The following is a 25,420-nucleotide window of genomic DNA, read 5'->3' on the forward strand; positions in this document are numbered from 1 at the left end:
ACCAGAAATCAGGCTCAGCTGATGATATGATGTCATCCCTACAAGGCTGACTGAACTAAGAAACCAATGCCATGCAAGTCAGTACTACATATATTGTAACAGCTAATCTAACAGAATCTTGCAAGTTTGAAAGTGCTTCCCTCTCCCTCCCTTTATTTCTGTGTGAACTAGGGAAGGGCTTGTCTGAGATTTTTTTCAAGTTACTTTCTTGGTCCGGGCTCAGACCCCTTTATCTGACCATTGCCTTGGTAGCATCTCTTCCTCCTGTCCTTCAAGGCCATTGCCCTCTACATATCTCTATCATTACCAATTTTTACTAGATTCAAGTAACGTTAATTTCAGACTTGCATCTTAGACACTTCAAATTACAAATGTGCTAGCTGAAAAGAGCAAGCATTCTAACCTACCCATGTGAAGAGCACTGGGTTGACAAGCCTACATGCAGAAGAATGAGGAGGAAGGCCCCCAAAACAGCAAGGCAGGTATATCAGTATGTTGAAACTAGTAAAGTAATATACATATACTTCTCTTTAAAGAGACATTTTGCCTAAGACGGTTGAGTCCAGTATGTCCACTGCTTAATTGTACCACTGTTGGGAAACTACCAACACTGTAAGTACCACTTGGAACAGGGCTGCTTTCCCACATTTCTTGCTGTGCATTAAAATACAACTTGGACTTTTATGTTAAATCTCAAATAAAAGCACCATTAATTTTTATGGGACTCAGAGCAGTCTTAATATGCCATTGAGTTGGATCAATGTAATGACCCAGCAGCATACCAATTATGCCTGAAAAAGAATTCATGCTTCAGGTCTTGTGTCATCACTACTGCAATGAAGAATTAAGGTTGAAGTTACTATATCTCTTACTACAACAGAGGAATATTTCCAGAAATATGGGTCTGTCATCCCCCCAAACACAGGCATGCAAAATCATTTATCCAAACTTACTCAGAAATACCCTTTGTAGGCAAAAGATGATTAAATGAACCGATACAGAATTCTGCATAGTTCAATACTAATCCACAGAATGACTTGAAAAAGACATTTGAGGCAACAGAAAGGTGAGCAATTTTGCTTGGATGATTTTTAATCAGCTACAATTCATAAGATATCATTCCAAGATACATACAAAGATAGAAGACTTCCTGTTCCTGATTTAGAAAACAGATCTGTGTCCTATATATAGTGGCATGGAATTTTCCATGAGAATTGAGTAGCCACTAGAACGTAGTTGCCAATGGATATGATTTAGCAAGTTCTGAAACTTTTTTTTAAAATGTGAAAGATTGTCACAAGTGGGCATCTACACAGACATTTACAGAAGCCAGCTATTTATATACTGCTCCCATCCACTGGCTTCAGATATCACAATTATAGTACTGAGATGATGTAAGAACTCAGTCCTCTAATGAATATCTATAAAACAGGATTATTTTACTGGGTATAGATAATTTACAGTTTCTGTCTCTGAGCACACCAAGGCAAAACGTATCCAACGATCTTAGATAAATGCTTGGCAGCAATTTATTTTACCTATTTATCATATGTAATTTTAATGAGTGCTCTGACTTTCCTGAAATGGATATATAACCCATTGCAAGGCTTGATTTACGCATGCTGTAATGCCAAACAAACAAACAAATGCAAACCCAACAAACTGTCCTGCCACATATAGAGTAAAATATTAATTTCTGAACAAGCCTGATGCAGCAAAAGCTAACATATTTAAATTGTGGACAGATTATATGAAAATAGTAGATGTGTAACAGGATCCACAGAAGTTAAAATATATGCCAGCATGCTATACAAAATATTCTAAAGTTGTGTCAGTGCTGATAGAAAGCAAGGTGACATGAAGCAAGCATGAGGCAGGGTTTATCACATTGTAATGTATATACAGTATGTAGAACTATCCTCATTGTAGATATGAGGATTAGTAACATAAAAAGAATTTTAAAAAAAATCTTCAGTTCTCTGAATTGGTTTAACAAGAATAATAAATAATTCTTGCAGAGAGACTATTAGCATTTTCAACAAAGAATAGATATTCCCTATTGTGTATATAGATCTCTGAATCATCAAGAGATGATAGCTGGTATGCCAAAGAGGACAATGCTGTCATGTAGAACAGTGTCCTAGAATTCCCCAGCCAAATGTGGCATTAAAGTCCACACATCTTAAAGTTGCTAGAGTTGAGAAACACTGATCTAGAACACTGAATAAGATACCTTTTTTGATGATAGAGATACAACCTGAGTTAATTTGTACCTCCCAAACCAAGGTACAGACTGGAATGTATTTTACCTACTCGCTTTTGAACTTCCTGAAAAAAAAATATTTTAACGTTCTCCTGTGAAAACGAATGAAAAAGTGTTTTTGAAATAAAATATAATTGTGCATTTTAATATAACCTAATTTAATGTTAAGAGCTAGTTTGGTCTAGTGGTTAAGGCAACAGGCTAGAAATCAGGAGACTGGGAGTTCTAGTCCCTCCTTAGGCATTGCTGAGCCAGTCGCTGAACATGATTGAACAGCTGAAAAAAAAAATAATGTGCATTTTAAGAGAAATACTTTGTGGTCATCCTGTTTTAGTTTTTCTTTTTTAAGAAAAGAAAAAAAAAATGTATATTGGATTATTTTATGTGATTTTGCAATTTGTATGATGCTTTGAGAAATCTGTTTTATAAAGGTACCCAAAAATTCTAAATAATAAATCTTTTAAAAATCAGACCAATAATTGAAAATGGCATTGGCTTGAAGTATTTTGATTTTCCCAGCTCTGCAATGAAAGAGGGTAGTCATAAAAAGAGGTCTTTAGTCAGCTGAATATTAAGCTGACTCAAATACTTCCTGGAATTGATAACGTACAGGAGCATAACCGGGTATAAATTGAATTTTTCTATCCATGTTGGAGTAGAGAGTAATTACATAAAGACTCAGCTATATTAAAAGTTCAGCTTAAACTATTGTTTACTGCAAAAGGCCTAGTAACCTTTTGTAGCTGCCTTCTAAGGAGGCTTCCTATAGTGTTATGTCTCCTTCAAAGCTAAGGACAATTTCACTGATAAAATCAACTGCTTTAATTAAAAGTGGTGAAAGGTGAAAGAGTAACAAATCTTGAAAAAGGAGAAAGCTATAAGGTTCTAAAAATGATGGGCTTGCTTTAAAGTCTAGTGACAGATTCCAATTAAAGTGGTTTAAAAATGTACTTTACACTGCACAAGCAAAAAAGACCAAAAATTGGGGCAGCCATCAGAAGTTTATGTTTACTGCTTGACTACCTATTGCAAATCGAGCACACTCAATTGCTTTCCAGGGCATGCTTCAGTAGCAGTTCCAAAGGCCTCTGCACATGCTTCAATTAGGTTAGAAAATAAACACATCAAAGCAATGTCTCCTGAGTATTCGCTGTAGACAAATCCCCACCTGCTTAACACAGAAAACATTTTATCTTGCTCTGGCTCCTGAGTTTGGTCCATCATCAAACTAATAACCATTAAGGGATTGTTACCACACTGAGTACAGACAAAAGGCAGAGAACGGTTGGGATCATGGCACAGCTGTCACGCACAGCACGCATTTAATCCCAGCTGAGCTATACAGTCCTTACCAACAGCCGGCAAATACCAAATTGAGTGTAATTAATGAAAGATTCAACAAATAGATGGCCTAATTAAATAACAGCCAACCATTAGTAATTAGTACATGATTTAAACAGATACAAGCATTTAGGCATGTCAGATATAAATTTTAGTATAAATTGATTACACAGATCTTACAGATGTGTATGTGTGTGTGTGTGTTTGCATTATAATATCCTTTCAAGGTCCATTAAGACAAATTAATAATTTTTCTTAACCGTAAGAAAATTTAAGGTTAAGAAAATAAGTTATGATAACTTTAATATGTTATGGTTCAAAATACATGAATGTTACCATAAACAGAACTTTAAAACACACACACACATAGCACAAACTGACAGGTATTTCACTAAGTGTTTCAGTTGATTATGACTCTAGATCATATATTTTTACAAATTTATTTTCCTTGAATGTGCAGACCCTGTATTAACTGGCAGTTTTAAATTTCTACCAATCAGATAATTATTCTTGTTTGTACTCTCAAAATAATATTTCAAGAACCTTTCATTTTCGGAAGCACCATAAGATGCTCCTGTCTGAAAAACAGCTCTAATTAATCTTAAAGCATCTATATTTTCTACAAGTCAATTCCACATCCTGAAAGGCAAAATTTCTATTCTGTCAAAATACATTTTAAATTCTCCATTTTGTATATGCCCAACTTCCAGTGTCATAATAGAAAATGAGGGCTGTAAAGAAGAAATAAGATTCCCCAAGCAGGCTGTTAAGTGAGTACATTTAAGATGTTAGAGAAGAATGGTTGACAAAATAGGACCAGAAGAAGATTTGCACTATTATAAAGAAGAGGTCTTTCTGAAAGTAAAGCAAGTGAAATATTACAGCATATAATCTTAGAACTTGATACTGATTCTGCTGGGTCAAATCTGAAACATTTCCATTAGTATCAGACAAGCACATATGCATATATGCAAATACATACTGTACTGTATGGCTGTGTTCACACAATATACTTAACCTGAATTAAGCTATTTTACACTGAACTAACCAAATGGCCTGAGTTCACACTATATACTAACTCCCTCCCCCTCAAAAAATAAATCCTAAACAAAGGCTAATCAAGCTTAGAGACTACAAATGCAGCTGTTACATTGTAATGAACTTGGTTAGGCATGTTATATGAAAGCTATATTGGATTTATAAATCCTTCATGTGCATGATATATTCATTGAAACTGTGCAATTATCAATAGCTTAATAGCTAGTATTCAGGCACAGGAAATGGTAGGACATCTAAAAATAGCTAGATTTCACTTACTTTGGTTATCCCGACAAGCTGCTTTCAACTGTTGGCAGAAACAGTCAAGAAATCCCATCTGTTTCCCCATTAACATTTTCAAAGTGCCTGCTCAAGCCATATGGATGCCATTGTTCCTTATCAATTATTTATTATATATGGAAAAATAATTAGGCAAATATAATTAATGGATGGTAGGATTCAGCAGTTACAGATGGCAGTGCAAGGATTTGTTTGTTACAGGAGCAGGTAAAAGACTATTATTCTAAATATGATTTCTAATTCTCCTTTAATAGAACTGCCAAAAAAGGGGCAGAGCTTTGGCTTCTTCCTCATTATTTTCCTTACAGATAACAATGGATCAGATGGTTCAAACTTAATAAATACAGTTTCAAGCTTGTGCTGATTCCAAATTGTAGCTGGCCAGTCTCGTTACTGTATGTGAAAGAAGCTGAAAAAGTTTAGCCACAGTGCCCCCTAGAAGGCTTTAGTTGAGATCATTAATATTCAGTGCAACAAACAAAATTAGAGTAGTTCATTCCTTTTAGCACAATGTGTATTTTCTCTGACATGTATTGTTTAAGTTCTGTATAAGATCATGCCAGAATTTCTTCTTAGTATTTAAAAATTATTATTATTATTATTCACCAACACTATCCCATGATAATATGAACATTAACATTATAATTGGGAGATGCCTTCCCACTAATTTCCAAGATGCCCTATGGAAATAATATCAAGAGTCTGGATGAAGAAGATCACGATAAACACCTGGGCATTCTTCAGGCTGACAACAAGCACAGTGAAGTCAAGAAGAAGGTTAGTAGTGAATACGTCAGAAGCGTGAAGATCTTAAAGTCCAAATTCAGTGGCTGAAATACCATCAAGGTGATTAACAGCTGTGCAATTCCAGTCATTAGATATACAGCTGGAATAGTGGACTGGACTCAAGCTGAACTAGAAGCCCTGGATAGGAAGACCAGAAAAATAGTAACAACAAATCATGCCCTTCCTCCACGCAGCAACATTGACAGCCTCTATTTACCAAGGAGCATAGATGGGCATGGAATGTTGCAAGTATACCAGATAGTTGAAGAAGAAAAAAGGTCATTGGAAAAATATCTGTAGGACAGTGAAGAAGTCAGTGAAGAAGGTGCACTGAAGCTAGTAACCATGAAGGCTTACTGAATACCAAAGAGACCAGACTGGCCTATAAAAAAGACCAAAGAATAGAAAAGAGACATGGCAAGGCAAAGTATTACATGGACAGTACATAAAAAAAACTAGCAAGCAAAGCAGAAATCAAGAAGACCTGGCAATGGCTAAGAGCAGGAAAGTTGAAGAAAGAGACAGGGGGGCTAATTCTGGCTACACAAAACCAAGCCTTAAGAACAAATGCATATAAAGCTAGAATTGAGAAGACAGCAACAGACAGCACATGCCGTCTCTGCAAAGAAGTTGAAGAAACAATGGACCACCTAGTTAGCTGCTGCAAGATGATCACACAGACTGATTATAAACAATGGCATGACAAAGTACCAGCAATGGTGCATTGGAATATCTATAAGATATGCCATGTTAACACAATTCTTTGAGAAGGCAGCTGAGTTCCTGAACTGTGGAGCCTGATACTGTATTGTTATCAGGTACTAGACAGCAAGATGATATACTGTCTGTGCCAACTCAGGTGCACTTGTTCTTGTGACTGGCCCCCAATAAGTAATGTAGCAGATAGTATTTTCTAGCTGTTGCTCAAAGCCAAAGCTCCTTCTGCTGTAGTGACTATGGTGAGGACAACCTTCACTTGCCATCGCTTATCCATCAGCCAGTCATGACATGTTATAGAGTGAACTTTGATAAACATGGTAGCCTATAGAACCCTTGCAGAGTTCACTTTATCACAAGGATGGCCAAAGCCATTTTCAAACAGTTTTGTTCCAAAGATGGGAAAACTGCTGAAAGTCAAACAGACTGTAAGTATTAACTTGATTTTAAACACAACCCTTTAAGGTCTGGGGGTTTTTTACATCCGTAACAGTAGCATCTGCAATGTTATTCTCTCAGCCCACCACCTTTCTGTGTGTTACAATGTCACATACACATCCAAAAGGGCAGAGCTGGTGGCATCATGTAGCAAAAGCCTGCAGGTACCCATGGTGCATAGCTAAACCCTGTCCTCAAAGTCATGCCTGTAATGACACATCTGCATGTACAGTGAGGACATCTGTTCTTGGGTCCTCACACTGGATGCTTGATAGCTTTTACATGAGCTTAAGATCTAAGCTGCCAAGGTAAAGCTCATATGGAAACCAGTGGATGCACAGTTGCATGAAAAACCCAACACACACTCTTTTTGAATGTGCAAATTCCTTGCCTGCTATCAAAGATGCAGTTTCAAAAGACTTCTTACAGGGTAAGATCAATACTTTTCTATAACACCTTCATAGGGCTAGTAATTACCACTAGTATGCAATGCCAGCCCAGTTCTCAAATATTTTCAAACTCAGTTTTAAGTCCTAATTTTAACTTCTAAGTTTCTACTATGCTTAGGGCCCATTCCATTCCATTCCATTCCTTTCATTCAAATTAGGTACCACTCAACTCCAAACTGACCCAGGGCAGCTCACAACAAAACATTAGTCTTTAGCTATCTGTTGAATTGCCTTCTCCAACATCAGCCCACATATCCACTGAGATTTCTATCATGACTTTTTTGGGATGTCATCACCAAGTGACCTGTACCAGGTAGAATCCTAAGAAAGAAACTTTTCAGTGGTAATCCTTTGTTGGGCAGTGTTGGGCTTCAGTACGATGGTCTAGACAACAGACCACCTTGCCTCTGAAGATGCTAGCCACAGTTGCCAGTGAAATGTCAGGAAATCTGATGTCTAGACCACAGTCATTAAACCCTGAAGCCCAACAGATACCAGCCGTGAAAGCCTTCACTGGGAATCAATTATCTTCAGAATGCTGTTTCAGGCTGCTGGTTACCTTTTGACAATAAGCAAACATCTGTTTTTCCAGGCTGTTATTGTTTTACTTCTCGTTCCTATTTCACAAGCTTTATATTTTCTGAATATTCTGTATGTACTTATAACGTATTATTAATTTTATTATTTATTTAAATTTATTGGCTAACCAACTCCAGTGGACTCTGGAGGCACACAAAACAAAAATGTATATGTATTTTATATGTATTTATATGTATTTTATGCATGCATTTGTGTGTGTCTGCTCTCCTAGTTTTTGTTCAAGCAGCTGTGAGCTTCTGTTTCTCATCTCAGATAACTGTGACCTGGGAAGATTTTCAAGAGCAGACCGCAATTTAGCAGGACACTTTCACTCAGAGACAAACACCCCATGAGCTTGCCCAACCTTTGTATATACCAAAATAACTCTCTGGATCCCAGCCACAACCTGTAAAGAATAAGTGTATGGGTAATAAAAACTAGCAAGTGCAAAATTAAATATAAGCAAGTGTTTAATTAACCACTGCTATACGGGACCGATGGCCTGATCCAAAGTCAGGAGTTATGATTAAGGATGTGATACTGCAAGATCAGAATAAGCTGTGTTGAAATGCAAGCACTGGACAATATTTGTATCATGGTTTGCTCTGGGAAACTGCTACTGGTCTCTATGTGTCACAATACAGTGGAACAATATTGTTTAGAATTGGCCATGGGGTAGGGCACATAGAAAATGAGAAGCTGAAAACTCACATACATTGTACTTCAACATACTTTAGGATATTATGTGTGACTCTCCTTGACCTATTTTTCCAAAGAGAAAAATGTCAGACAGACTACATCTTCATTCAGCATGATATTCTTATTGTACTTTTTCTTTAACTAAATAGCCAAGACTTCTGGTTGTGAAAGAATGAAGGAAACAATGATAAATGGCGGCCTCTTGACATCACACTTAATGATGGCACAGGCTTTGCTTAATGATGGCAACCAGAACTGCCGAAACTGCTGTCACTAAGCAGTGTGGTCATGTGACATCACGTTTTATGACCACTTTGCTTAGTGATGGAAATTCCGGTCCCAATTACCATCATTAAGTGAGGACTACCTGTTCACCAAAGACAGCAGTTCACAACAGAATTGGAAACAGAATTGCATCCTGCATTGTATGTACACCTAAGAATACTACTACATGAGTATCTTTGTGGCATATTTTCAAAGTACCCTACTTATCATTCATGAATTGAAAGATTTGGGGGATTTTTTTGCTTTATTTAATGAAACAGAACAGAAAGAAAAAATAATGAGAAAAATATACAAAAAGTAACAAAAAAGGAAAAGGAAAAAACACAGTAACAAGACACATGCATTTTTTTTACACAATAGTTCGGTAAAACATAAATATATGTCATTGTAACTGTCCTTGCATAGTCTACATATATAGGCAACTCATTAGTAAGTTGCTAGTAACATCAATTCTTCATTTCACTGGGTAATTGGAGTCATAAATTTGTCTTTCCCATGTTGAAGGGCTAATTTCTTGGTAATAATAAGGTCACAGTTGTCCAGCTGTCAGTTTCCATGTAATAGGTATGCACATCCAATGAATGTATGCATTCATAAATATTAAACTTAATCTTAAACTCCAATTAATATATGTAAATATTCTTCCCATAACTTTAGGACATTCCAAAAGCAGGTGTTTTAGTGAACCACTGTTTGGGTTGCCTCTCCAACAACATGGTGATTTACTCACTCCTTTTCTGTATAAATGCAGTGGGGTCCAGTTAAGTCAGATATATTTTTTGTTGAACAAGTAAGATCTAGTGAGGTTGCTGATGTTACATTTTCCCTCTGTTTAGACAAAAGTAGGTTTGACAATTCTTTATTCCATTCAGTCTCTAAAATTTGTGTGTTAAATTGATTTATAGATAACATATTTATACAGACTGATTATGGGCTTTTTGGTTTCATAAGATTTAATGATCCCTTCTAATAATTGTTGTCTCTGAGGCTGAAGATGCCACAGCTCTGAACAAATACATCAACCAATGTTGTGAATACTTCCAGTGGGTAGCAACTGAAAATGGTTTTTATCCTTTAACACAGAAAATGATAAAAATAAATTGTTATCAGCCACTATTTGATCTAATATAAAGATCTCAGTATCCAATCAAATATTCCATAAAACTGCTCTTTTAAAGCTCTAGATTACCCCACAGCATCAGTTTAACATGAGAAAAAAGATAAAAATGATTTTCCATTATTACCAGTTTTCAAATCAATATAATAGCAACAGGAGATACAGCAAATCTATACCTACATCCATCAATGAAACAGTCTGATAATTAGCACATAATGCATGATCCTTACCGGGTTTGATATAACTGTAATATACGCTTCATTAAATGAAGAAAAAAATCCAGTCTCAAAAATGCACTATATGATTGATAGAAGCAAGAATATCAATAAATGTTTTACCTTTCCACAGGAAAGCCATCCAGTGCTATACTATTACGTGTGTTCATAATCGCTTTTTTGATCTAATCCATGATCAATTATGTAATAACTGTTCTGAGAAGTCCAATTGCAGATAGTCAATTTTAGCATTAAAAGCCTCTCTATCCTCATCAGGTAAGTTCTTAGATTTGCTATATAAATTAAAAAAAAATTTAAATTGAAAATTTATGTCCTCAAGAGACCTACAGTATGTATCTTATTATTCCCATTTTAACAGTGGTGATCAGTTTTCCTCTTTTTTATTTCGGACGTTTAATCCTTGGGAGAAGAACACTGACGAATCTCGATAAAATAGTTAAGGGCAGAGACATCACACTGACAACAAAGGTCCGCATAGTTAAAGCAATGGTATTCCCAGTAGTAACATATGGATGCAAGAGCTGGACCGTAAGGAAGGCTGAGAGAAGGAAAATAGATGCTTTGGAACTGTGGTGTTGGAGGAAAATTCTGAGAGTTCCTTGGACTGCAAGAAGATCAAACCAGTCCATCCTCCAGGAAATAAAGCCAGACTGCTCACTTGAGGGAATGATATTAAAGGCAAAACTGAAATACTTTGGCCACATAATGAGAAGACAGGACACCCTGGAGAAGATGCTGATGCTAGGGAGAGTGGAGGGCAAAAGGAAGAGGGGCCGACCAGGGGCAAGATGGATGGATGATATTCTAGAGGTGACGGACTCATCCTTGGGGGAGCTGGGGGTGGTGACGACCGACAGGAAGCTCTGGCGTGGGCTGGTCCATGAAGTCACGAAGAGTTGGAAGCGACTAAATGAACAACATGGTTTCCTAAGACCCTGTCAGGTCTTTCACCACTCTCAGTATTTTTGAGATAAACACGTTAATATCAATTCAGTTTGCTGTGATGTTATTCAACTGATATTTTGTTTGTTTTATCTCCCTGCATAAGCTGGGAGTTTTCAACTTGTCTTTCAAATCAGTCTTGTATTTATGTTTAGGTAAAGGTAAAGGTTTCCCTTGACGTAAAGTCCAGTCGTGTCCGACTCTAGGGGGCGGTGCTCATCTCCGTTTCTAAGCCTTAGAGCCGGCGTTGTCATAGACACTTCCGGGTCATGTGGCCAGCATGACTCACGGAACGCTGTTACCTTCCCGCCGAAGCGGTACCTATTGATCTACTCACATTTGCATGTTTTCGAACTGCTAGGTGAGCAGGAGCTGGGACGAGCAACGGGAGCTCACCCCGCCGCGCGGTTTCGAACCGCTGACCTTCCGATCGACAGCTCAGCGGTTTAACCCGCAGCGCCACCGCGTCCCTGTATTTATGTTTAAGCTTCATTTATTTGATTACAATTTATCAGCGGCCTCTAGAAACTTAATGGCATCCCAAATACAGCCCTGGTGTTGGAGACTGGGCACCTTTGCTTTCATAGATTACATAATTTGCTTTGGCAAATCACAATTCACACAGATCAGCCCCCATGCAATGCAAAGCTCTTATCAATCTTTTCAAACTTTATTCCATCTGTTGCACACACTGAATTAGGGAAACTTCTCTATTACTGTAGATAATTAGGCGCCAATGCTTCATGACCATTCTTATGGCTTAAAGCCCCATTTGAGTCTACAACCACTTTTCAATCAATACAGCACTTATTCAATGTGCTAAAACTTTATTTCCAAAGGCTGCCAATTTTCTTCTAATTTATTCCCTTCTCAGTAGAACAAAGGAAGTAACTGCACCATTACAATGATCTAGCGGATGCCATTTTCCTTCTTTCCCCCCGTCTGATAAAAAGTATTTTCAGATGGAACACGCTATTCTTTTTCTCCCCTGCTCCAGTTTTAATAGGTACCAATGCTGTAATTTTCATCTTCTTGCTTCCACTTGCTGCGCTGTGTCAGAGGCCAGATTAGATGGAGCAGCAATCAGTCAGAGCAGTGGTCAAGGTGACTTTTTTCCTTCCCAGCAGCCTAACAACTGCAGTTAATACTTCCTTTTCATTTTCCTATTCATTTCTTTAATACTTCACGGATATCCATTTTTATACCATGTGGGAAAAGTATTTCGTAAGATGAAAAAGAATCACTCCCCAGACTGCATAGTATCTAGTTGAGTATTAGGAAAGAATGGTGAAATATGGACTTGGGGTACTAGTGGGGAGAAAAGTTGCCAAGTGTTCCTAGGAAATACAATTCTTGCCACCCGAACATGCAAATATCGTTCAGCTGCCTGGGCTGGTGGTGAACTGGCTGTACCGCATCCTCCTTAGTCTGTTGCTTCTCTTCCTGTACTGGACTAGTTACTTATGTTGAGAGACATTAAGTTGGGCTCAACCTCAGACAACCTCATCGCAAAGGTTTGCCATTCTGGACTATCTCCAGCATTAATTTGTGCAGGACAGCTTTTTAATTTATTGCATCCTATCCATCCATCCAACTTAGCCGTTGTTGCCGCCTTCTTTTACTTCCCAAGCACTGGGGCCCGGATGTTAATCATGCCCAACGTGTCCTTTTTACGTGTAGCTAGAGACAGCAATTGTAACATAGTCACAGCTTGACCAGGAAGCCAATAAACGATGAATCCAAGGGAAAAGATGACAGACATGGTGAGATGGAATCCAGAGTTCAGAGCATGGCAAGAAGGTAAATAGGGCAGAGCTGAGGCCGGAAAAGTTGTTCTCAGCATTCCTCTTGGGGAGGGAGGCCAATAAATCAGCCATCCTGAGCCACCACCCAGATGCACAGCTGAGGTACACTACTTATTAGACCCTGCCTGCCTGCCTGCCTGCTTCTTGGCCAGTCTATTTGACCTGCAGAGCTCATCTGCTGTTGTATCTTTAAAGCATATTCTGCTTGGGACTGGGTAGGTGAACCTCAGAGTCTGAGATGCTGTCAGTGGGTGCAAGCAGGGATTTCTGGAGGCTTGCTGGATCTGCCTCAACCTGAGTGGAGTTACTGGCTTCAACACTGCTGGAATCACCCCCTCCAGGATTATCTTAGAAGCCCCTGGCTCCTGATCCTCCTCCTCCTCTGATGAATCCAGCCAGGCCATAACAGAGTACACCTCAGTACGCTAATGCAAAACTACTATTGTGTGAGCTGCACTCGTTACCAATGGGCTTCCGGTGCAATTTGAAGTTGGTGATCTTGGCATAGGACCTGAGAGATCATCTGACTCCGACTGTACCTGCCTGTTTTACAAGATCCAGCAGAGTTAGCAGACTCCAGGTCCCATCAATTAAACAGTGTCATCTGATGGGATTCAGAAGGTGTGCCTTATCTGTTGCAGTGCCTGTCCTATGGAATAGCATCACCCCAAGTTTCTGCTGTCCCCAAACATGCCAGCCTTTAAGAGTTTTGAAGACCTGGAAGACCTCTGACGTCAAGGAATTGGATCTTGTGGACCTATCAACCTACTATAAACATAAATATATGGTTATTGTGTCTTTACTGTTGCCTTTGTATTATTATGCTTTTTCACCTGTTATCTACTCAGATTTGTTCTGCATCTGGGTGGCCATATGAATTTAATAAATTTAATAATACATTACTACCAGAAAGACTATTTCTTTAACTATTTTCATTTTTGTTGTCAAAGAAATTTCTTCTCCTTTGTGTTCTTCAAGTTTGTCATTGCCTTCTTCCTTAGAATTAGCCCCATAATTTCAAGCCATAATGGCAAACACATTTGGAAGCTATCAGGTTGGTGGAGCCTACAAGGTGATGTATTAAATTCTTTTTTTAAAAAAAGTCCTGTTCTTCTCTCCAGGAAGATTCGCAGAATAATGGCTTGCAGTGTATACTGAACAATTTCCCAAATACATCTTCCTGTACTGATCAGTTTTATACCGCTACATCTCTTGCCATTTAGTATGACTAGTTTGATTTCACTACAAGTGCTGTGATATTTTCTATACCAACTGTATTGCTTCACTGCTCTGCCCCCATGAAGCTCAGTGTGATATGTACAGTATATGCCCCAAATGTGGGAGGTGTCAGCTGAACAGGGTTAAAATCCTGCTTCAAAATGGAAGATGATTTGAAGATGAAACAGGATGTCTGGGGATTTGGAAGGCAGACCTTCCATATGTCCCCTTTCTCTACTCATTGTTAGCTCTTATGGGTTCAAGCAAATATCAGGTTAGTACTAGTATATTACAATCCACATGCTCTATTTGTTCAACATGTTTAACAAATCACAACTGCTGCATTCACATAGCATGCTTTACCCAACAATTAAACCTTGTAATGACTTAATTGATGGCCTGGTTTGTGCTACATGCTAAGTCAATGGCTGAATTTCCCACAACATGCTGAATCACAAATGATCCACTTCCATCTTAGTCTAATCTAGCATGTTACATGAATCAGGCTACTGGGTTTCCCAGTCAAATTTGAAGCTTATCCAAAATCAAGGGTAGATAACGTTAGATTTCTGAGCGCCGGCAGAAACCTCCCATTGCACTGGTCAAGTCCCCTGCTTCATTTGACTTTATTCAGCTTCCTAACTAGTTGCCCTGCTGTTAAATTGAGTGTTCTTGATTGGCTGCATCCTCTGTAGCATTTTGAGAGATAACTCACAATGTTCCAAACTTCCAAATATGTTCACTAACCCTAAAAGCTTGTTTATTTTTGCTCCAGAGTCTCACTTGGGTGTAAGTATGTCTAACTAGCCCTATTTAACCATAATGTCACTTAAGAAAGGCTAAACAGTCACTAGGCTGGGGTTTTAATTCTTTTTCATGAAATCTTGAATCAAAACTGAAGTCTGAAAAGTATTTCATTATTATGAAGAGATGACAAAATGCCATTCAATACAGAGGACAGGAAAATATACAGAGGACAGGAAAATTCACGCACACAAATCTAAGTGCTAAAACCTCTAGGCCAAAGAGACTACCAGATTCCAATTAGGAACAAGACACAAATTAGCAGGGACTGGTGCGGTTACCCTCTGCACCTGGATTGTTGATTGTCAAAATGAAAAAGCGAGGAGTAAGGGAAAAAATAAGAAAATATAAATAAAAGCATGTTTGGAACTGTTCATGTAATTATTTGGTTAATTTGATTTTCATATCTGATTTAAACCTCCCAATATAAGTTTAAAATAAAAATGATTTCAGCCTTGAATATTCCATTTCAGCCTGCTACAGCCTCCCATAATTTCTCTTTCAACAGACTTAGATATTATGTGTTGAAAAAAAATTAAGGTTATAAGTGATTGAGAAGCCTATCAAAAAATGCACGCACACACACATTAGATTGGTGTGCTTTTATCTTGATGGATGCATCTAATAATGGATAAAGCAAAGGGAGTGGGCAACATTATCTACTAGTTTCAGCTAGGCTGTGACCTTACACAGAGATTTTCTGCATTTTCTTTGTACAATGGAAACAGGAATACTTGGTTTTAATGGGAGCAAAACATTATAAACATTGAAAGAAGCTGCAGTATAGCACAGAGAGGCTATTCGGGTGTAGAAGCTCTACATTTCTTTGATAACACAAATATTTCCCTGGGGAATACTGGATTGTTTTTTGCATAAAAGAAAATGAACTGGAAGAACTGTCAACATAATCCATCTACAATCCAAGAGGTAAATGTGACATTGCTATGGTAACACCTTGTTATGAGTCTTTAGAGTAGATGACCATGAGCTTCAAGTGGTATTCCTTGGGTTGAAGTCCTTGACCATTAGAGACTAACATATTCATTGCAACATCACCCAACTTTGAATGCCCAGGACCGCCTCCAACCACAACTATCAAAAATTAGTTGCATAGGTTCCCACGTGTTGAGGTGCAAAATACATAAAAACTATAGCATGAGTCATAAAATCAGCTTTAAAAGAAGAAAACCCTGAAACTCCCAAACCAAAAAACAGAGGGGGAGGGGGAAATTGTACCCCCTACCTTGCTTTGGCATAACCTCCCTTCCTTTGTATTATGGTCTCACCTTCTAATTTTTGACTTCAAAAAATGTTAAGCGTGGATACCTGCTGCAGCCCAAAGGTTTCCCACCCATTACATTGATAAGCAAACTCTACTTTGCCAGATGCCTTAAGAAGAAAAAAATAAGTTGTTGTTTTAAAATAAAGCCAGCACAAGAAAATGTTGTGCAATGCATGGAACAAAATAGAGCTATGTCGAGTAGAAGCAGGAATAGAATCCAATTGGCTTCTTGAGAACAAAAGGCATCCCAACATAAGCTTAAAGAAAAATTCTATAGCAGTCTACCAATTCCCAGGATGATTTGGAATCTACTGGGACTGAACACCTGTGGCAACTGTAATGAATTCTGATGTGATGGCCTCAAATGGGAATTTTCCCTTTATTGTTATTCAGGGATGGTACTATGGTAACTATGTCTATAACAAAATGCCCAGGAAGACTGAAATTTCCCCCCACAACCATTTGAGAGATGCCAACATTTTTGCCACTTACTCAGTTAGAGGTAGGATTGGATTCTTATAAATAGATACAGCTCAATGTGGTTTAAGCCTACCAGTTAAAAACCATCCCACTCTGAAAACTCATTCCGATAACTCATTAGATTAAGAATGCTCTGAAATTTATAACTATGTTAGCTAAAGATGGCTTTGTTAGGAATATGAAGAAATTTTCAAAGGGTATTTATACTCCTTTTAAAAAAACATAAGCACAACACGCCATCATAAAGGAAGTAGGGAAAATAGAAGCTGAACAGACTTGTATTACTGGAAATGTGTGGGGCTTTTTTTAATAGCATATGTGACAATCAGTACTAACACTGGCCACCATTCACAGTTTTATAATAATGAACTCAGTGGCTAGCAGTCCCAAGTATATGCCAAGGTAATTATTTGTAAAGCCTTTTGCTGTCCTCTTGTGGCTCTCCCCAAAACTACATTGGTGAATAAAACAGGGACAAAAAGAAACCAATAAATATTCTATTATAGGAGTATATGAGTTTCTCTTTGCTGATCATTGATTCAAGGAAGAGTCACTTTTATTTAATACAGAATTGACTGATTGGTTTTTCTTGCATTCCATAGTACTCTTAGTAATTGACTCCAAATCCACAATTTGAAGGCATACATCTCTCTGTGTCCAGCTTCCACAGTGGGTACATTACTATATTGTTGTCACAGAAATATCTTTCATTTCATGATCTCGTATAAGTTTGTCATTGTGTCTCTTCTTTACTTCTCCAGAATACCACCCATCTTTATTTTTGACCTCAAGAAAACATAACCATCTACCATTTTACTTCTTTACTGTCCACTCTAAGTATGCTCTTTGCCATTAGTAAAGATAAAGGTTTCCCTTGACATTAAGTCCAGTCGTGTCCGACTCTAGGGGGTGGTGCTCATCTCCATTTCAAAGCCGAAGAGCCGGCGTTTGTCCGTAGACACTTCCGTTGTCATGTGGCTAAATGGAACACCGTTACCTGCCCGCCAAAGCGGTACCTATTAATCTACTCACATTTGCATGTTTTCAAACTGCTAGGTTGGCAGGAGCTAGGACTAACAACAGGAGCTCACTCTGTCACGCAGATTAGAACTGCTGACCTTCCAATCAGCAAGCTCAGCAGTTTAACCCACAGCACCACTGTGTCCCATTCTTTGCCATTACTTTTATCTTTTTAACATTTAACATTAACCTGTTTCATTTTCTATGTTTACTTTCAAAATGAGCTTTCTATTTTCTCCTAAAAGGGGAATCAAATCTTTATTAGTCTTAGAGCAGCATAAGGAAGGTGGGGTACAGTCAATTATAAAGCATAGAAGACACATCATATTCTAAAAATAAAAATTATGAAAAGCTAGAAGGGAAGTTGTCTTAAATAACTATTTTTGTGGGCCTATTTTGATTCTAGCTTCCATCCTACATTTGCTGTACAAGTTGAACAGATAAGGGAACAATATACAACATTCTTGTCTCCTTCCTATTTTAAATTACTTTATTTCTCCAAATTCAGTTCTTACAGGAACCTTTTCTTTACTGTATTTACTGTAAAGCTTCCTCAAAAGAATCATCAAGTAAACTGGTACTCCCATTAGCTCTAATATACTCTATGCTGTGGCATGATCTACGTAATAAAAAGCACTGCTTTTCAATACAATAAAAGTAAAGTCAATACAATAAAAGTAAAGCACCTTATAGTCTGTTGCTCTCTCCATTATAAATTTTATGTTATCTATTTGATCTTTTGTCCTGTATTTTCTAAAATGTATCTGTTCATCCTAAACAAAAGGTTGCTTGTATGCAGGATTAGTACAATGGTCTGTTAATTTGCGCATTCTCTTGCCTCCCTCTTCTACCAGTATTTTTCAGCTGCTATGCCACAAGAATTTTTTCCCTATTTGTTAATATGGAGATGTTAGCATTTTAACTACCTCTTCTGCAGTTTTAATCAGCTCAATGGGAATTTTATCTGTACTTCCTGCTTTCCTATTTAATAGCTAATATGGTTAATCCTTCTCAACTTTGGTTTTTCAACTCCTTGTTTCATGTGGTTTGGGAAAGTGAACAGGTAGCACAATTGAGAATTATGGGATGGATGGACAGAGTTTTCCAAACTGGGCATCCATCTAATGTGTGGACTTCAACATGTAGAATTCTCCAGCCAGCATAGCTACTGATAAGTATTCTGGGAGGTGCCAAGGTTGTATCAGTTTCAAAGAAGGCTGTTTCCCACTGAGCCTTTAACAACTACTTGATGTAATGGTACCTGGGGATGACCTTGGGAGACAGGGAGAAGAAACACAGCCAAGGGAATGGTCAGATAAAAGGCAACTTAGCCCACAGCAGGAATGTGGGCAGGGCAGGATGCTCAGAAGGGACCCTCCCTATTTCTTGGGCTGCAAAGGAAATGGCAGAGAGAAATGCACTTTTAGACTTGCAGGATTCTGTTAATGTAACGTTACAATAAAGTAGAACTAGCTCATATGGCAGTGCTTCCTTTCTGGTATACTTCACAAGGCTGACATCTAACAAGCTTTAACAACTACTTACCAGCTGGATGTTAACATCTTTATTACCTAGGGTAGGGTTAGGGTTTTTCAAAGAAAGAAACCAAGAGCCAAAAGACACACTTTACTTGAATGCAAGACAAGTATCTTTCATTGGAACTTTTCCTCTTAATCAGAGGGTTCCAGGCATGATTTTGTAGGGTTTTTTTTTTAATTAGCAGTTTCCATAGTCTGAGAAAGTTTGACAACCCTGACTAAGGAATCTTCGAAGGTGGTAGTACAGCATCTGGAAGGTAATGTATGTCACTGTTACAGGAACATAAGCTGTTTCAGGGTTTAGATTAATAATTCTTTACTTATAGATTTCTAATTTAAGAAACAGATTTTTAAAGGTGTTCCTTGTTTCAAAAAGGACAGATGATAGATAAAAGGACAGATGATATATTATCACACTGAAAGTGTGAGGTTTATCATTTCCAAAAATGAGGTGTCTGTTCAAACATGTGGCCCTCTGGTGGAGTCCCTGCCCACTGAAACTGAGCTGGCAGATGAAGAGAACTTCAGTCCATCTATGAGAGGCAACAGACAATATGTGGCCCTCCAGGGATGCAGCTTTGCTGGATTACAACTCTCATGATTACTTGATTTCTGGTACTACTGATGAAGCTGATAGGAATTGAGATTCACTAACATCTGGATGATCACGCATTCTTTGTTCCTGATTTGTCTTTTCACCTTCCTCGTAATACATAGGCAGATGCTTTATTAGGCAGTGCCATCTATTGGGGCCTAGGAAGTGTTCCTTCTCTGTCCTCCAGAACATCCCCCGCCCCAGATTCCCCAACCCCCAGGACATCCTGAGAATCTCTGAAGACCTGGCTGTTCTCCAGGCCTAGGGCTAGGGTGAGAGTTGAACCCCTGTCAGTTGTTGGTTACTTTTGTTATATCGTACGTTTCCTGATTCTGCATAGTTTCCCCCCCTCCCATTTTATGATTGTTTCTGTTTTAATTATAAGCCACAGAGTTGTCTGAAGTTAGGCAGCCTCTCTATTCAAATAAATAAATAAATAATCCTCATCTGTTTTGCCACCCTTCCAGTAAGGAAGCTTCTCCCAAGTCCATCAAAGGAAATCAGGACAACACATAGTCACTCCTTTCATGTACATCCAATAAGCCAGTTCGCTTAATTTTGCTATTTATCTATTTATTTTATTCAACTTAGATGCCACCCAACTCCAGATTGACTCTGGGAAGCTCGTGCCATAAAGACAAAATAACAAATATACAATCAAACTAGAAAACATAAAATGTTAAACAAGATGGTGAATCTGGTCAGCATTAACAAAGCACATCATGCGCCCAGCAAGGGACTCCAATCACCCCACTCAGTGCCTGGAAGAAGAGCCAGTTCTTTAAGGTTCTCCAGAATGCCATCAGGGTAGGAATCACCCAGATCTTAGAGGAAACCTCATTTAAGAAGACAGGTGCCATGACAGAGAAATCACGTTTTTCAAGGTCCCGACAGACACTGCTGGATTGAAGGAAATCCTGAGCACACCAACCCAGTCACCTTGAACTGGCTGGGCAAGCATCACAGGAAAGAGTGGCCCTTCAAGTAACCAGACCCTCTGCCATGTAGGGCTTTATCGGTCATAACCAGCACTTTGAATTGCACCCAGAAACAATGTGGCGACCAGTGCAGCTCAAAAAGCAGGGGTGTCATAGGAGTACACTAAGGCATACCCATCATTGTCAACACCACTGCATTCTGCACCAGTTGAAGCTTCTGAGGACCAATTCTTTGCATTCCACTTTCCACCATTCTCATCTCCTTGCCAGGAATCCTAGAGATAGCCATGGAGAAAGAGAATTATTCAGCACTGTGTCCTTCTGCTACAATGGCAATGTTAGCCCTTGACTTAATATCATAAGATATTTAGACCCCTGACAAGAAGACATCAGTTTAGATCCCTGATAAGAATAATCTCTCCTCTGCAGTTTGCTACTTGGGAAATAAAGAATAGAAGAGAGTGACAGAATAGCATCCCTGCCTACTTTTGACACTGGAACCATCTATAACATGGTCTCCATCAGATTACTCCTGATTAAGATGACTTTCAAAAAGTGCCTATTCCTGTCTTATACAAATAAGAATAATGATATTTCATCTTTAAAATGTCTCTGTACTGTGTCTAGCATACTAGGATTTTTCTGGCCTACAAAATGTAATAAAAGCAGAAGACAGAAGCAAATTTCATCTCAATAAAATTAGCTGAAAGAACCAAGTACCTGACTTCCTTCCTTCAAACTACTTATATTAAGGGCTTGCCATGATTAGGGACCTGTTAGCTGGCAAAGGAGACTATCAAAACTTGAAGGAGAAAGAGTGCAAACGCTGGAGAATACTTGTAAACAAAATCTAAATGGGTGTGCAGAACTGCAGTTTCAACTAACTTTAAAGAACTTTTGACTGGAAACCAGAACAGACTTTTTAATGCTAACATCTTCCAGATATGTTGGCTATCAACTCCTGATCTTCTCACAGAAAGCTGAACTGTAGCAGATGGAATTGCTCTCCTATAGCTATTTAGTATTTTATAATTGGAAGGGTATGAATTAGTTCCATGTTATGAAGTTTGCATACTTACTTTATAAAATCCCAATCAATGAGTTATAATGAACAAAAGAAACATCAGAGAACTATAACCCACCTCATGTTACCTGCCATAAAGAGACATAGATTGTAGATGTGAGAAAAGATGAAGAGAAAAAGTATGGTGCTGAAGAACATTGTCATCCAAGACCCGTGATCCTCTCGAAACATTTTCAACCGTAGTAACTGACCTGGAAAGATAAGATATTAAAAATGTGTTCAGATTTCTCACAGAACTTCCTACTGTTCTAGAAGAGACAGAGAATGGTACAAAAACTTGTAAACATGCCAAGGTATAGTTTCAGCAAGTTAACAGCTCCACAGTGTGATCCCCATTTACACTGTAGCAGAGACAAAACTTCTCTGCCCCTTGTAATGTGGCTTAAAAAATATGAGTCAAATCCATGTTTAATTTATCCATGCAACATTCTCTAGACAACAGTTCTCTTATAAAAATGTTGCTGTTCAATGGCTCCCACTGAATAAGAACTCCCTCAGAGGTTTTATCTTGGTCAGGATTAAAGCCTGTTTTCCACATTCGGTACTTTTTGATGGACTTGTTGATGGACTTATATTCTACTAGAAATCTGGACTGACAAAAGTAGTATTACTGTCTGAAGCAGATATCTAACACTACTGCTCCCATTCCATGTACATAAACACCCAGCAGTGTAATCTTATTTCGCTGCTTATACTACAATTTAAGGTAGAAGATTATGTTAGGGGACACACGGAAGGCTGCTTCTCCAACATTTCTCCTTGCTCCCAATGATTTGCCTCCAAGGCACCTGATGTATTTGATCTAGAAGAACCTATGAGAAAAATAGATTCATATTAGTTGTTCAAGAAGATTCAGATTTGCTGCTGCTTCACTCTGCCTAGTGAGAAGACAGTCCTGAAAAAAGGGAGATGTTTCTAAGGATGCAAGACAGAGAAAACATAGTATGTAACATAGAATCATTTCTCAGATGAAGTAGTTTATGTTGAAGGTTCTTGTTGAAGTATTTCAACTTTCAGAAGTTACTGTTTGAAACCATTTAGCACACAAATTCTCAAAGCAATTATTACATGATTGTGACTGTCTGAATTTCAATGAGAATTTTATTGTAGTAGGACTAAGGCCCGATCTGCACATGCAACAGTAAAATGAAGTGATTAGTGTCCTGGAGCTGTTATTTGGCTCTCCCACTTCAGGCAGCAGGTTGAGAGCTTCTTGTTGAAAATTACTCCATTTATAGCCTCACTGCAATCAGAAAGCCGCACAGCAGGGAGAAAAGTTCTAAGCTTCGTGTGCCACGTGAATGCGAGTGCATCCACCAGCTTTCTCATCCACCTTATTTTTGTTGTGTGTATGAATATGTGTGTGTGTGTGCATGTACACACACGCATATGTACAAGTATACACACACAAAGTGTTCCTAAAGTCAGGCCCTGTGGGCAATTACTGTATATAAATTACATTAAATGTTTGAATTGGTTGCCATTTTCTTCTAAACACTTTCTTATTCATTTGATGCATGACCTTTGAACATTACTAAATACAGCAACATTTTACCTGAAAAAACTTAATAAAATTAATAACATATATTTATGAATGTGATTGGCATATAGTGTCTGACTTTTGGTATGCCCTATGCATGAGTAACATGCCACAAAATGCCAGACTGGTAGTCCTAAATAGGCCCATATTGATTGTTTTTGAACAAACAAACAGAAATAATGGGACGTTTCAGCAGAGTTACTTGTTTGGAAATCTATTCATCTGCCCCCTAAAAGGTCATACAAGCATATGGGCACTTGACCAACTCCTTAGGCTTGGAGTGTTACGGCAGGCTAGGAGATGTTCAGGGAATGTCAGGACTATACTGTAGGGTAGACTAGGAAATCAATAACATCACCTAGCAGAAGCCTACTGCAAGCTGCATCCTTACTGCTGTCAAGAAACTACATGAATGCATCCATGTAATCACCAAATGTTGCCCTTGACTCACAGAAGCTATGCAGTGGAAACATGAAGCATCCCATAATAGGCAGATTGGCTTAAGGCATCCATTTTCTACCTTTAAACCCTCCCAAACTGCAAAAACAATTCAAGACAAAACATAAAAAAACTTTAAAAAATAAAAACAAAAATAAAATTGGGTGCTGGGTATCACCTGCAACCTAAATACCAGTTGTCCAGTCCTCTGCTATGGATATTCACACAGATTAGCTTATATTAAAACATTATCTGAATGGCTAAATTAAAGTATCATTGTCAAACACTAAAAACAAACCCACACATCATGTGAAAAATGGGAACAAAGCAACAGTCTGCAATGCCATTTAATTACTGAGATAATTTCATCCCCTGTTCTCACTGACGGATGCCAAAGATTCCTTATCAAACATTTGTTTTCTTGCAAAAAAGCAGCAGCATTTCTGTTTCCCACCACTTTCCATGATTTAATAGTTACAATTGTCTTACGGGAAAAGAGCAAACACACATGATCAGTACACCATCCTCGTCTCATTTGAAAGTGTCATGTTTGCAGTTTGGCACAGGTCACAGTAATTTCAAGCAACAGTGTGATACAGCATGTCCCAAAAGGTTTTCTTTAATTGGCTCCCATTTCTAAAGGTTGCTCAGTGCATATTGCTGAGAAACTGTCCATGTGTATCAAAGCAGCTCATTAAAAAAAATCAAATGCAGACTCTTAACAGGGCATTTGCTTTTTGAAACCATATTACTGGAACTCTCTGGAGAACCTGAAAGGACAAAAAGGAAAGCTTTCTTCCCATGTAAAAGACAAAAGGCTGGCAGCCCAGAGCAGACACCTAAACCATCCACATTTTAGTCTGCTTTAATAAAGTTTAGCAACCAGAGGTTCTTGTGCCAAATCCATTCTTTCAAAAGATGCTATCTGTATTCCAAAAACTATCTCATAATGGGAGCCTGGATGGGCAGCATATATGAAAACAAGGGTTAGCGACAAGCAAAGGTAGGTTTGCCAAGACTTCCACTCCTTTTTAAGGTGCCCCTCTTATAACAAGCAGTTAGGACTAAGGATATTTCCAAAGGAGACCCCCATTCTATAACTGCCATGTCTCATTCAGAGGGACCAGACAAATCTTTCCATTTGTAAATCTTGAGTTTTACTCCTGACTCCTCCTTTTCTTTCTAGCACTGAAAATTTGCAAAGGAGGGAAAGGCAAGATAACAGCACAATGTATTTTTCATTGGTAGGATCAGGCATTGTCTATCGGAAAGCCCCCTAGGATGTAAAACCAATATACTCATGCCTTTCTGTGCACACTTTTTATTGCTTTGTTTCCTAGAAGTGGAGAAAACGGTAGAAGTTTAAGTACAACTCCTGAGGGAGTTGCTTCATTGCTTGGAAGTGAGGAGGCAACATATACAAAACATCAGATCAATATTTACAGAGCTAAATTTATTCCCTAAAAAACAGCTGCCATGTAGAGAGCA

At 38.3% G+C, this 25,420-nt stretch overlaps 1 protein-coding gene across 1 annotated transcript in view; it reads right to left on the minus strand.

Annotated features, from left to right (window-relative positions):
* Positions 1 to 25,420, minus strand: part of TMEM117 (transmembrane protein 117) — a 237,953-nt gene that overhangs the window by 180,213 nt on the left and 32,320 nt on the right. The window contains exon 3 of the mRNA XM_063309394.1: positions 22,013 to 22,145. Coding sequence (XP_063165464.1) covers positions 22,013 to 22,145 — 133 coding nt within the window. The remainder of the gene's footprint in view (positions 1 to 22,012; positions 22,146 to 25,420) is intronic.

This window comes from Candoia aspera, chromosome 7, assembly GCF_035149785.1.
Source record: "Candoia aspera isolate rCanAsp1 chromosome 7, rCanAsp1.hap2, whole genome shotgun sequence".
NCBI lineage: Eukaryota > Metazoa > Chordata > Lepidosauria > Squamata > Boidae > Candoia > Candoia aspera.